The sequence below is a fragment of the Anthonomus grandis genome, chromosome 10 (genome assembly GCF_022605725.1).
Source record: "Anthonomus grandis grandis chromosome 10, icAntGran1.3, whole genome shotgun sequence".
Lineage (NCBI taxonomy): Eukaryota > Metazoa > Arthropoda > Insecta > Coleoptera > Curculionidae > Anthonomus > Anthonomus grandis.
Genome location: NC_065555.1, coordinates 29,374,478 through 29,387,697, shown reverse-complemented (window position 1 = coordinate 29,387,697; position 13,220 = coordinate 29,374,478). Strand labels below are relative to the sequence as shown.

Here is a 13,220-nt window from a genome sequence, read left to right as displayed (position 1 = left end):
ACTTGTCAATTAATGTCAATTTGTGTGAGATATGTCACTAGCTACGTTTCCAACGGGGGTACCAAATATTTAATACTTGGATCAAATGACGTCACGAGGATTATTTTTTCGGTGTAAAAACCTAGGACCTATTTAGAAGTACCAAAAGACAAGTTTGACATTTTATTGAGAGAGACCAGAAGGTCAGGTTCTCTGAATGTAAGGTTGGGAGGTTTTTATTCTTGTACACAAAAATAAAGAAGAATAGGAAGAGAAGGACAGTCTTAAGCCTTAAGAAAAATGATTAGTTTATTCTTATTGTTTTTAAGCAACAATAACATTTTTAAAAATTTAGAGATTATGTCCTAAAGTTCTTCGTCTAAACTAATAAACTCCCTTCAGCTGACATTTTGGTCCTAGAGATAGTCCTGCACTAACTTAACCCTAAAAATCAATCCTTGTAAACAGGGCTGTACTAGGTTAAAAAAAGTCCATCATTAGATCCATGGACCTAATACATCCGCGCGTTGTAAACGTAGCTAGGGGAGACCGGGGTAAATTGAAACAATTTCCGTTTATTTATTTTTTTCTCTTAGAGAAATTTTTTACAAGGACATTTATTAATTCCATGTATATTTTAAATCAGCTTATTTTACTTATTATATAATGCCTATAAGATTAGCCTTAAAGGAAACATATAGCCTTGCATATTGTTTCAATTGTCCCGGAGACGGGGAAAGTTTAAACACATACCAGGGACAGTTGGAACACCAATAAGAATAAACAAAATATTTATTTTAATACTGAAATAACATTCAATTGAGAAATACGAAGAAAAAACATTAATACATATAATTTTTACACTTAAATAAAACCAAATTTTTTATTCAAAAGTTTTAAACAACATAATAATTATCCTAATGCTGAAATAAAGATAAATTAGCAAAGTAGAATATTTCATCTGACATGCAGTTATGACAGATATACAAATCCTCTTGATGAGTGTAAGTGCATTCTACATGTGACCATTGGTGGCAATCAATGCATTGCACCCATTTTTCCCCTGAGCAGCTATTTCTATATGATTCCAAACATACTAGGCAAAAACAGTCTTCATTGTCACTGCTGCGTCCTGACTATTCTGTTGACCAGTTTTTTTGGACACTGGTCTTTTTGATGTATTTTTTGAATCACCAATTTTTTTTTCACTTTCTTCTTTTTTTTTTTTTGCTTCATATTCTTGTTGAATAGCATCTTTTTCTGGTGTGTCCGTAAAAATGGTGGATTTTCTACTTTTGCGTTTCCCTGTAGTTTTCCGAGGAAGAGCTTTTGGTAACGGCCTTATTAGCTCAGGTGAAAACACATCCAAAGAGAGGTTAGAGGCTGACTGGACACTTGTAGATGCAATTAGAGGCGGGGTGCTTGGTGGCTCTAACGAAACAGTTCCGCTCGTTGACGCTCTTGGAGAGTTAGAATTTACTAATTTTGGAATAGAATCAGTGTTGCTTAAATCTTTATTCTCTCTTGAACCTACTGCCTGGACTTCTTTGGGGATATTTAACTGCAAATTTTCGGGAGCAGGTCTGTCAGTTACATATGATGGAGCAAAACCTAAAGCCGTAAAAATATCTCGATTAAACGGCCATATACCAGTGCACTGGAATCCAACAATATTAGATTGTGTTAAAACCATAGAGAGACTCTGTTTAACGATGCTGGGGATGTCATAAATTGTCATCGTTTTGCCTGGGTTGTTTCTCATCAAAGAATCACAAGTTGAATTTACAGCTTTTTTAAATAGACCATAAATCGATCGCATGGTAAGCCAAGCATGGTATGCTTTTATGAGATTGATGGTTATCTATTAAAAGCAAAACTTTATTTTCAATTGAACTGTTGGTATGTTTTTAAAAGTGTCTTAAGTATAGCAAGAATTCATCTTCTTGCATCCATCCACGAGCATTTCCTGCTCCAATGCACCCAGGTGGACCGTCACGAACGAAATGATCCTGATATCTTAATCTTGGAAAGATAAAGATTGGTGGGATGCTATTTCCAATTGCATTTACCGCTATTGCTACTGTAAACAAAGTGCCACGTTCTCCTGATGTAAGTTCCCCTACCTGTTTGCGACTCTTTTCTGCTACGATTTTAGCAGGTTTTTGTACCGTCGTAACACCAGTTTCGTCTAAATGTCCTTCGCTTGGAATTTATATCTGTCCATTGCCGTGGCAAGATTGTCAAAGAAAAGTTGTACATTTGTTGGGTTAAAACTGATCGCTCTTGAAAGGTTTGTAGCCTGGAGATAACGGAGTGATAGTTCAGGATTACGTTTGATAAACCCGGAAAACCAATATTCTCCTGCCAATGAGTTTTTAGTAGTCCATGTATTCGGTATATTCAATGAATAATTTACGGCTATTTGGTAGGCCAGTTTACCTATTTCTTTTGGCGATAGACCGTAAAATATTTGAGATGCCTTTATTATGTATTTAACCATGGATTTTTCGTGCTTAATGTTAAATACTCGTTGTACGCACCTATATCCCATTGTTATAGTTTCAGTGGACCCTTGTTTAATAGATTCTTTCTTTTTCTTAATAAATATGTCTAATGTAACATGATTCAGTTCAAACAAATCTGCCGCAGACTTTACGGATGCACCATTTTTAATAACCTCCCTATACGCATTTTCGTAAACCAAGTTGGATATGGTACCTCTATTTGTTTTCCTGACCCTTTCACGTGGCATTCTATAACAAAATAATAGCCCTCAGAGAGTTTGTTACAATCAGTTAATCAGTTTACGCAAAAATAATACCAAAAGCCTTCTATAAATTATGTTTCAACCGTCCCCGTAAAATTATTTACATCTTGTTTCAATTGTCCCCTTCAGGTTTTTTTTGACAAAATATTATTTTTGTTTAAACTCTTTAATTAAAACTAACAAGTTTAGGCTGCTAAACCTAAGCAAAAACAAAAAAAAAAATATTAAGAACAAAAAAGTGGTGTACTTACACTTAAATTTCTTGTTTCTACAATTTTTAGATGAAACGTAAAAATTACTTTGTTGACATTAAATAAGAGAGCCGAGCGCAAACACACCCACTTTGCTCAACTTCTAGTTTCACACTGTCGGGCAGAAATGTGGAATTAGTCAAACGTTGTGAGGCTGCGTATACGAGTTTTTACCTTCGCGTCTAAAAAAAATGGCGACTGTTTCAACCGTCCCCTGTTTCAATTCATTTTTCAGTGTAAAAAATATTAAAAAGCCCCATAAAAAATAAGAAAGTTGTACAAAATATTAATAAAAAAATATTTTTTTGATGTAAATTAAGCAAAATCACGGATTATATAGAAATTTAAAATAAAAATTCAAAACCCAAAAGTTGAGAACCTGTTACATGGTTGCTGTGCCACTAATTAAAATAAGTAATCATAATTTGCAGAAACTACATCATCTACATAAGGCAACTTTGACAGTACAAAAGCTAAATCTATATTGCTCATATTTGATTTAAAAGTTATAATTGAAGGTTGTTGTTTTATTGATAATAAATAGAGCATTTCACATGTTCTAGGCATAGCAGAAATCAACAGCCATCACCAGTGGAACGATCCTGAGGAGGGACCTACAAAAGTCGAAACGGTGGTCCAAAACGGCAATCCCGATAGCCCGAACCAGCACCACGTGAGCCATCACAATCATCACAATTCAAGAGTTGTGATGGTTTTGTGATGAATCCGGTGCGTCTTCCCTTTTTTTTTGTATATAATTATGTAGTTGTAAATATGAGGTTGATATTCAAATTGTGAAAATTACAGTTTTAGCCTTAGATAGGTGGTTTACCGAGTTCAACCTAATTTTTACAACTCGAATATATAAATATTTTTAAATACTAGTTCTAATGTTCAAATTTGTAATTATTAAGGTAAGTGTTGAAGAAGAAAATTTTACAATACGGAAATTTGCTTTTTCACATAAAATGCACATAAAAAATACTCCATGCATAGTGTTTAATGAATAAAACATATCTTCCTTAATTTTATTTCGCTAAAATTTACAAATTAGTCTTCTAAATGAAATGTCTAAAGGTCAGTGAAATGTGAGCTTGGATGTTTAGTAACTTATCTAGTTATTTAAAAAATTATTTGCCACAGTGACCCTTTTTCTTTATTCAAGTGGATTGACAAGAAATATCATGAGTTATCCGTTTCTTCAATCCAGACAATAACAAACATAAGAAACTGAGCTAATTAAAAGGTAAAATTTGGAAAAAGTTGACCAAATTTTGTTTGCAAACACACAAATAAAAATTTTAATATTTTGTCACTTTTATCATAATTTAGAACTAGATTAAAATTTTCTTAAATCCAGCTTAACATTTTTTTATTACCTGTAATTTTTATTGTGTAGATATCATTTTGTAATTATTTAAATAATTCTTATGTTGTTTATTTTACTTTAGTTCAAGATGATCGTACACTAAACATTTTAAGTATTTTATAAAGAAATCTTCTGAAATTGTATGAAATATCCTAAATACGTCCAACTTAAGTGTTTAGCTAGTAGAAGATCTGATCTGGAAATCCACATTTGGATGCAAATTTCACTTTCTTTTCTCAATTGTTGCAACCTCAAAGGTCTCAGGACGGTCCATAACTTAAATTTCAAACTCCTTAACCATTCTGTTGGCCATTGCTAAAGGCAATTGATAATGCGAGGATTGACTCTCAAAGAGACAATGCTCTATCGGTCTAAAGTATTTTTAGCACTGCAGCGTTGCCGCTTACATAGAAGAATAGCAACACCTTTAATTTTTTAAATGGAATACTCTGTATATTTTAAGATATTTTGATTTTCTGTTTTGTTTTGTCAAAATTGTTTAGTTCGCAGCTATTTAACCAACCATTAGCAACTATTTAGGCCAACGTACGGATCCTTGGTTTCCAATCCATTTGTTAGGGAACAATTCATTTAATAAATTGGTGACGCATCGTCCATTATGGGGTGATGCACCGCCCTGTTGCCACCATAGTTGACGTAATATATTAAAGGTTCTTCCATTAAGGAATTAATTATATTGGTATTTATTAATTCTGCATATCTTTCGGTCTAAGATTTCTTTCAAGAAAAAAACGGGCCGATAATTTTATTGTGCTACATACCGACCCATATATTAAATTATTGTTGTCCCTACGTCTTACTTCTTGATTCTGCCTTGGATTTTCTATTTCTATAGTCTTCGTTATAAAATTACGCGACAGTTTTACCACTAACCAAAACTCTTTATTTTTACTCTCGACACGTGTTTCGCTAACGATGTTAGCATCTTCGGGAGAAGATTAAAACTAAATATACTAGCACAGTAAAGAGAACGTTTTTATTCCTATAAAAAATATATTTTTTGTCTTTCTCTTTAACATATGAGTCCTTATGGAAATATCCATTAATATTAAATCGTTGAATAAGTGCGATACATGAGAGTGAATTATTAAAATAAAAATTATTCATACAAGAGAATGAATAATTTATTTTGTTATATCTATTCAAATAGAGTCGTAAAAAATGAAATCGCCAGTATTCGGTTTTTTCCAAATATCATCGGAAGTATTCGGAATTTTTGAAATTTTAAAAGGGCGTTTTGATGAGCACCAAATTGCGCAACTTTGCCTTGTATCTCTTCTAGTTAACGAGATCTCAATAGTGAGACTCGAAATTGGGACACCCTGTTCGTCCATAATACGCAATTTTGTAAACGATAATACGTAATTAAATTTTAGGACATATATATAATATTATTTCATTTATGATAAGTAGCCCAGATGTATTAATATGCCATTAATTAAGGCACTTATTAATTAGTTATTCATTAAATATGTTTGTAGATCGATCATCTTGGACGCGATCAATGCTAGTCAATCAATGGTTACTTGTAAATTATTTTGTACTATAATTTATGAACTGTAATATTAAATATAAAAATGTAATGAATGTAAACATTATTCCTTAATACATTAAGCTAGAAAATGAAATTTATTATTATAATTGCAATATTTGGCAAATTATTGTGTTCCAATTCCAATTATTGTTGGAAAACTTAAAATGTGCACATTCCAGTGCTTATTCCATGTAAGTTTTTCTCTTTGTTAGTTACATTAACTACCTGTATTAAGTCATAATCATAGTGCTAAACGCAGTTTTAAAATACAGTTGAATAACCAGTAAATATTTTTCAGCAATAAATCGAGGTAATTATCATTAATAATGTAATTCAAATATATTTTTGAGAAGATAATAGAGTACCGTTTAAAATATATGGAATCTTGCAGATAATATTTAATTATATAATTAAATGTGATTAAAATTTATATACAATAAATTGCAGTGGTGTAAGACAATTAAATTCCATAATGAATTATAATAATAACGATGTTTTCTTTTTGTTTTTCCCATCCCTCCTAAACCCACCAGACTTGAAACGTCTCTGATAGCACAGATTAACCAGGGAACATACTACAAGTAAGGTTTTTTAATTAATTTCATTGAATACCTACCTAAGCGTTTTTATTAAATACTAGTTTGAACCCGTCAAAATTCGACGCTAGAACACAGGCCAAAGCATGTTAAAAAAAGTAATCTATAATATTACCCGTCTTCCAATTCAAAGAACTTCTTTGTAGACAACATTTGAAGTAATGTTGCCCTTGGGTACTATTGTACTTTTAAATTGTCAAACGATCGGGCGCGAGACAGCTACGTATAGCTGGCCATGGCTAAATACCGGTTTTGGTATTTATTTACCAAAACCGGTATTTAGCCAACCGTTCTAACCGAACCAACCCGTTCTAGGGTTTGTCCTTGAGCCTTGTTTATAGTCCTGCAAAAAGCAAGACGAATGGGGAATTGGCGTCTTTTAAAACTAAATGGCAATGAACTATCTGAAGGCGTAAGATCTATTCTAGGAATTAATACCCTTTGTCCTGTTTTAACTCCTGTGATAATTTCCAAAGCTAAACAGTTTTCATACATTTGTCTTATAATTAATCTGGATCCTTTTAATAAGCCTTGAGATACATTTAAATTTCTTAATAGCATCACATTGGCACCCACCTTTAGTGTCAAAATATGAGGAGGCAAACCGCTTAATTCCAAACTATTTAAAAACTCTACTGAAAATTGAAGAATTTCGTTTTCTTCTTCAGTGACTAAATGATTTACACTAACATACGTTTTTACGAATCCAGGTATTAAATCTAAAACTTTTGTATTAATGTGATTGCAATGTTCGTTTTTTTGGTGCAAGAATTGCGTATTTGGAGACTTGTATTACATCTTCAGCTTTTAGAAATCCAACGCCAAAAATTTCGGTCACGATGTCCTGTTTGCTTATTAAACTTAAAGGCAATTTAATCAAAACTGAATTTTCAGTTTGCTCATTACTTAAAGCAGGATATTCTCCATTGCCAATTTTAAGAAGAAAGTCACTAAAGTCTTGCTCTTCCGATTTAGCGCGCATGTTTTTATACAATTTAAATATTTTAAATTTCGACCACAGTGGAGAAAATTTAATACAATGGTGAACAATTGTCTGTCTCGAAGAGTGAGGAACAACCGGCAAAACTTGTCGAAAGTCTCCCTCAAGCAAAATTATTTTACCTCCAAGGGATGTTTATTACGCATTATATCCTGAAGGAGACGATTTACACACAGTAATGCATGAGCACTGGCCATTGGCGCTTCGTCTCATATAATTAGTCGTGTTAATTTAATATCTTCTGCCATTTTACTGTTAATATTTAAAGATGATACCGAAGATTCGTAAAGTTTAAGAGGTAGTTTAAATCTGCTATGTACTGTGCTACCATTTGGTAAAAGCATTGCAGCAATGCCAGTCCATGCTACTGATATTACGTCAAAACCCTCTTTGTGACACTTCGATATAAGACACTGATACAAAAAAGTTTTTCCTGTACCCCCTGGACCATCTATAAAATAAGCATTGCTTCTGTTAATATTGTTTTCTTGTATAACTTTACTTATTTCATTAATAATTAGACGTTGCTCCTGATTTGCCTGCAAAATCATAGAATCACAATCATAATTTAAACTTAAGTGAGGTGCATTGTCTGGAACTAATGGTATATTATTTACAATTGGTAAATTAAATGTCGAAAGAGAAAAACCATGCAATGTTAAGGATTTATTAATATCATTAAGAGTGAGTTTATAAGCAATATCCTGATGACTGTAAAGAAGTAAGTAGTCTTCGCTCAGAGAATCCCTAAAAGTATCCCACAATGAGACTGCATTAGAAGGTTGCTGAAATATGCAAATATAAGCAATAAGTTGCCTAATTTGATGTGGCATTTGAAAAAAGGATGCTTCTTGTAAACAACGATGCCATGCGGTATCGTCCTGAAGCAGCCCACGTCGCATCGCTGCCTCTTTAAAAGAAGCATAATGGACATTATCGTAAGTCCTTAAGTCGTCAAAACTTGTAGCACCTACGACATAAAGTAGTAAGAGACGAAGGTGATATCGTTCAGATTCAGTTGGAGAAACATTGTACATTAGACCAGTAATTTTTAGCTTTTTTACACGTTTTTTCCAGGTATGTCCTTGCTTATTCCAGACATAATGAACTGGTGTTTCCGGATAAATGTAAGAACTTCTGGTTGACGGATTTTTATTCAACTCAAACCACGCAGTTAACTCTGTATGTTGCATTTCTGCTCTAAATAATGCTTCAGTTGCATTGTCCTCGCGAAAGTATATTTGTTGATCTTGCGGTAAGTGTACGGGTAAGCGAATAACTGTGTGAGACTGTTCATGCATAGTGAAGCAAAAAATTCTGTAGGCGGCTTCAGTGGGACTAACATATCGTGTATTCAGAAATGTTGACACTTCATCATGGTGGAGTGTACCTTTCTCCGCCGCAGTAATCTGTATATTAGCACAATCATGTCCTTTATAAACATATTTACGTATATATTTTATGCTGTGAACCCTTGCACAAAGTTTAACATTAATGTGAGCCTGAAAATACTTACATTAATAAAAATGGATTGTAAGGAACAATGTATTGGGTGTCAATTTCTACATCTTTGCCATGAATATTTTTAGTGATAGTCCTACCATTATTTCTCCTTTGATAAAGAGGATAACCATTAACGTTTTCTTTTGTTTGTTCTATAAATGGTTTTGGGAATTCTTTTGTACACTTACCCTCATCCATACAAACTGATTTGGGGTTAAGATTGCCGCAAGGACCGTCCACTATATGTGCCTTAACTAAATTGTACAGTGTTGTGTTATTCAGGTCTGGAATTTCTGCGGAAATACAGTTATCAATATCCGAAATTTCTCGAAACTTGCAGTTATCTTTTAAACTTAGTAACAAATGAACATCAGGTAAACCTCTTTTTTGAAACTCGACTATAAAAAAGTTTGTTCTTCACCAAAAATGTCTTCCTGATTTATTAATCGTAACAGTTGCTTTACTTTTGAATGAAAAACCCTTACGATATTATCCGATCTATTATTCGGAGTTTCATATGAATGTATACTGTTTTTAATTTCCGGCCACTGAGAATTGCAGGTAAAAGTTTAAAAAATATCAGGTTTTCAGAATTTTCTGACCATTGCCATTGCATCCTGATAATTTTGCATCATATTACGTGGACTACCTGTAAAGCTATAGGGTAATATAACAATTCGTCCAATTCTTAAATTTTCATTTTCAGCTCTTACATGTAAGGCATCGGCAAGACCAATATAAGTATCTACTCGAAGTTTTGCTTGTTGGTTACGGATAAACTTTAATCACCTTCAATACGGCAGTAGTAATCTACAACTAATTGTTGGCTTAATTTTCCTGCATTAATTACAGAATTACCACGAACCATAAGCCTGTATGAAACATATTCTCGCATCGAAATATTTTGCCGTACCTTAGTTTTTCGCTCACCTCCAGTTGGCATTGAAATATACCAACCTGGCTCTCCACACGGCCATATAAGTACATACGACATAGGGTCACAGTGCATGCTGTCGTAATCAATATTTTTTAACCCACCCTCGCTTGGGTAAACAGCAATATTCCTATGGGAAGGAGGAGCTCCATCTACTGATTCAAATACTGCTGCTACTTCTGGACATGTAGGATGATTATATCGTTGCAGATCTGACCGAGGTTCATGATAAAACCGCATTACAAAATTTAAGGGCATCCGATTTTCTTTTAAAGCCAGCTTTTTTTCCTCACATATCTTTTGATGCATCGTTTTATATGAACGCACATAGGGATTATGTTGAGTTAATATTTTATTTAATATTTCAAGAACATCTTTGCGTAAAGAAGTGTTTGCAGAATTTTGAAGTCTAATTTGGTTGGCTTCAGAAAAATCCAAAATATGAAGTTGTCCGTAAGAAGCAGAATTTACGCTTTTGGAATATAATTCAGAAATCTTGTGATATACCGTCCCAAGAATTCTAAAACAATAAGGACCATATCCCAGAGGTAATTTTATATTTGCTTCAACAGGAACGAAGGATAGAGAATTATTATATTTACGAATATTCGCCCTAAAATTTTTTGATAAATCATTATCATTAGTAAAGAGCTATTTTATTTCATCAGGAGTCTTAAAATCAGCCAGTTTAAACTTTTTATTGCTGCAACAAAGACCAAAATATCCAGAGAAGTTCGTTTCATATGAAAAAAATTGTGCAAAACAGTAATCACATGTGTTATCCAAATTGCCTAAGCTAAAATAAGGCACAACGTTTGAAATGTTGTTTGATACAGCACGTCTACACTTTTGTTTTAGGTAATTTTGTTGGTTCTAAAGTTAACCAAACGGATACACGGTTTGGTTAACTTTTCCCTGTAACCAGTCAAATTTTTTTTTCGCTTACGTTTATTATTTTTAGACTGTTGAAGAACATTGCTTTCCAACAAAACTTGTGTTTTCATTTTCCGCAAAATTTGTGGGGCGAAAACGTAAAACACTATAATGACCCTATCAAGATTGCCAGAAAAAAGCAAATTGCAAATAATATTTCCTGTGCCATACTCTTGACTTTCATTATTTTCATCCCTATATACCCTAAATAAATAGTTAGGAAACAACTGCCCAATGCAGTGTAATTCAACATGGCCCGCATATTCACCATTCAACGATAGCAAGTTTTCGTAATCTACTGCGTTTCTGATCGGCAGTGTGTAAGATAAATCTCCTTTCCTTTAAGATAAATCTCCTTACCTTTTCCACAACCATTAATCGTATTTTCCTATGATGTCCATCGTTATTATACAAACAATAAGAAATCGATCGAAACAATTTCCATCTCCTAAAATAGGAATAACTTCCCTTTCCATATTTATTTCCCAAATTAACAAATTGAAAAATGAGAATAAGGAAAAAAGTTCTTAACTTTTTTTAACGATTCTATATACCACTCTAAATTTTCTAAACACCCTTTAATCAGACAAAACAATAAAATCCGAAATAGAAAACGAAACAAAAGCAACCTATTTCGGAAATTCTCTATAACCTAAAACTTATTAAAAACAACAAAAACTTAAAAACAGTATTCGATTATATAGGTAGAAAAAAAAACAAACCCAACGCCAACTATCCTATAATAACAAAAAAGAAACAAACACAGCGACAACTATCCTAACTTTATCAAAATTATAAACGATCAGCGACTACTACGATCTAAACTAAATTTCATTATACACATATTTCAGTGTTTTTTAAAAAATAAAAAAAAAATTAATATTTTTTTTTAATTTTCAAAATATCCATAATTCTATTGTCTTTTAAAATTTAAAAAAAAATCTCCTTTTTTTAATTCTCAAAAGTTCTCTGATTAATTTTATTGGCCACCTACATGGGCGTTTATTAAAAAAAAAACTTTAATATATTTTTTTTAATTCTCAAAATATCTATAACTCAAAAACGCCTTGACGTAGAATTTTGAAAATTTGTACAAAGCTTATTTAATTAAACTTTTGGATGCACTTGTAACCAAGCAATTATCATGGCAATGTAAAAGCCTTATTATTAACAGTCAACATGGGTTTTAAAAAGGTCGTTCCACTGTTACTAACTTAATATGTTATGAAAATTATCTGTTTAATGCTTTTGGTAAGGGTTCACAAGTTGATGCTGTTTATACGGATTTTTCGAAGGCGTTCGATAAAGTTAATCATGTGTTTCTACTAGCAAAGCTCCAAGCTTTGGGTTTTGTATGAAATGTTATTTGTTGGCTAAGGGACTATCTACTGGGTACATCGCAACGTATACGGCTTAATAACTTCTTATCTAGCAGCTTCTCTGTGCCATCTGGCGTTCCTAAGTAGTCACATGTGGGTTCGTTGCTTTTTACAATCTTTGTTAATGATATAGGATTATTTGTAAGAAATTGTGAATTTTTATTATTCGCTAATGATTTAAAACTGTTTTTGTCTATTGATTCTAATGTTCAATGTTACAGGATGATTTGCATAATCACTATGAATGGTGCAACCTTAATGGTTTAGATTTAAATGTTCCGAAGTGTTATTCAATAACTTTTGAAAGAATTCGCAATTTTACATTATTTGATTATAGTATAGGTTCCACTATTTTAAAAAGGGTAACGGAAGTTAGGGATCTCGGAGTAATGTTCGATTTTTAAATTGACATTTTTGTCTTATGCTGAAAAGTTAGTTCATAAAGCGTATAGAAATCTAGGAGTTATAACTAGATGCAGTCAAGACTTCGCATGCTCTGTCTATAAAGTTCTGTACTGTTCGTTAGTCCGTTCTGGTTTGGAGTATGCTAATTCCGTATGGTCTCCATTTTATAAATCGCATATTGAAAATATTAAGAAAGTCCAAAATAAATTCTTAAGAAATTGTTCTTTTAAACTTGGTTCCATTAGCTAATGGTCATACTGATTACAAGTCGGTCATGTCAGTTCTCTCTTTGGACCCACTTGAGTTAAGGCGTAATAATTCAGACTTGTGTTTTATTTTTAAATTAATATCTGGCATGACTGATTGTGATTATCTTTTAAATGGGCTGAATTTTCGGGCGCAAAAATTGACTAGACTGAAAAAAATCTTCTATGTAGATTTTGATAGTAGTTCTTATGGACAGCATAATCCTGTAACTAGAATGCACCGTTCTTTCGATAGGTATAGTCTTGACTTGCACGTTTCTTTTAGGAGTTCTCTTAAATTAAT

At 32.7% G+C, this 13,220-nt stretch overlaps 1 protein-coding gene across 1 annotated transcript in view; it reads left to right on the top strand.

Moving 5' to 3' along the window:
• Positions 1-5,970, top strand: part of LOC126741745 (aryl hydrocarbon receptor protein 1) — a 417,955-nt gene extending 411,985 nt beyond the window's left edge. Inside the window, exon 17 of the mRNA XM_050448292.1 lies at positions 3,561-5,970. Within this exon, the coding sequence (XP_050304249.1) occupies positions 3,561-3,718 (158 nt within the window). The 3' untranslated portion in view covers positions 3,719-5,970. The remainder of the gene's footprint in view (positions 1-3,560) is intronic.
• Positions 5,971-13,220: the final 7,250 nt, after the last annotated feature.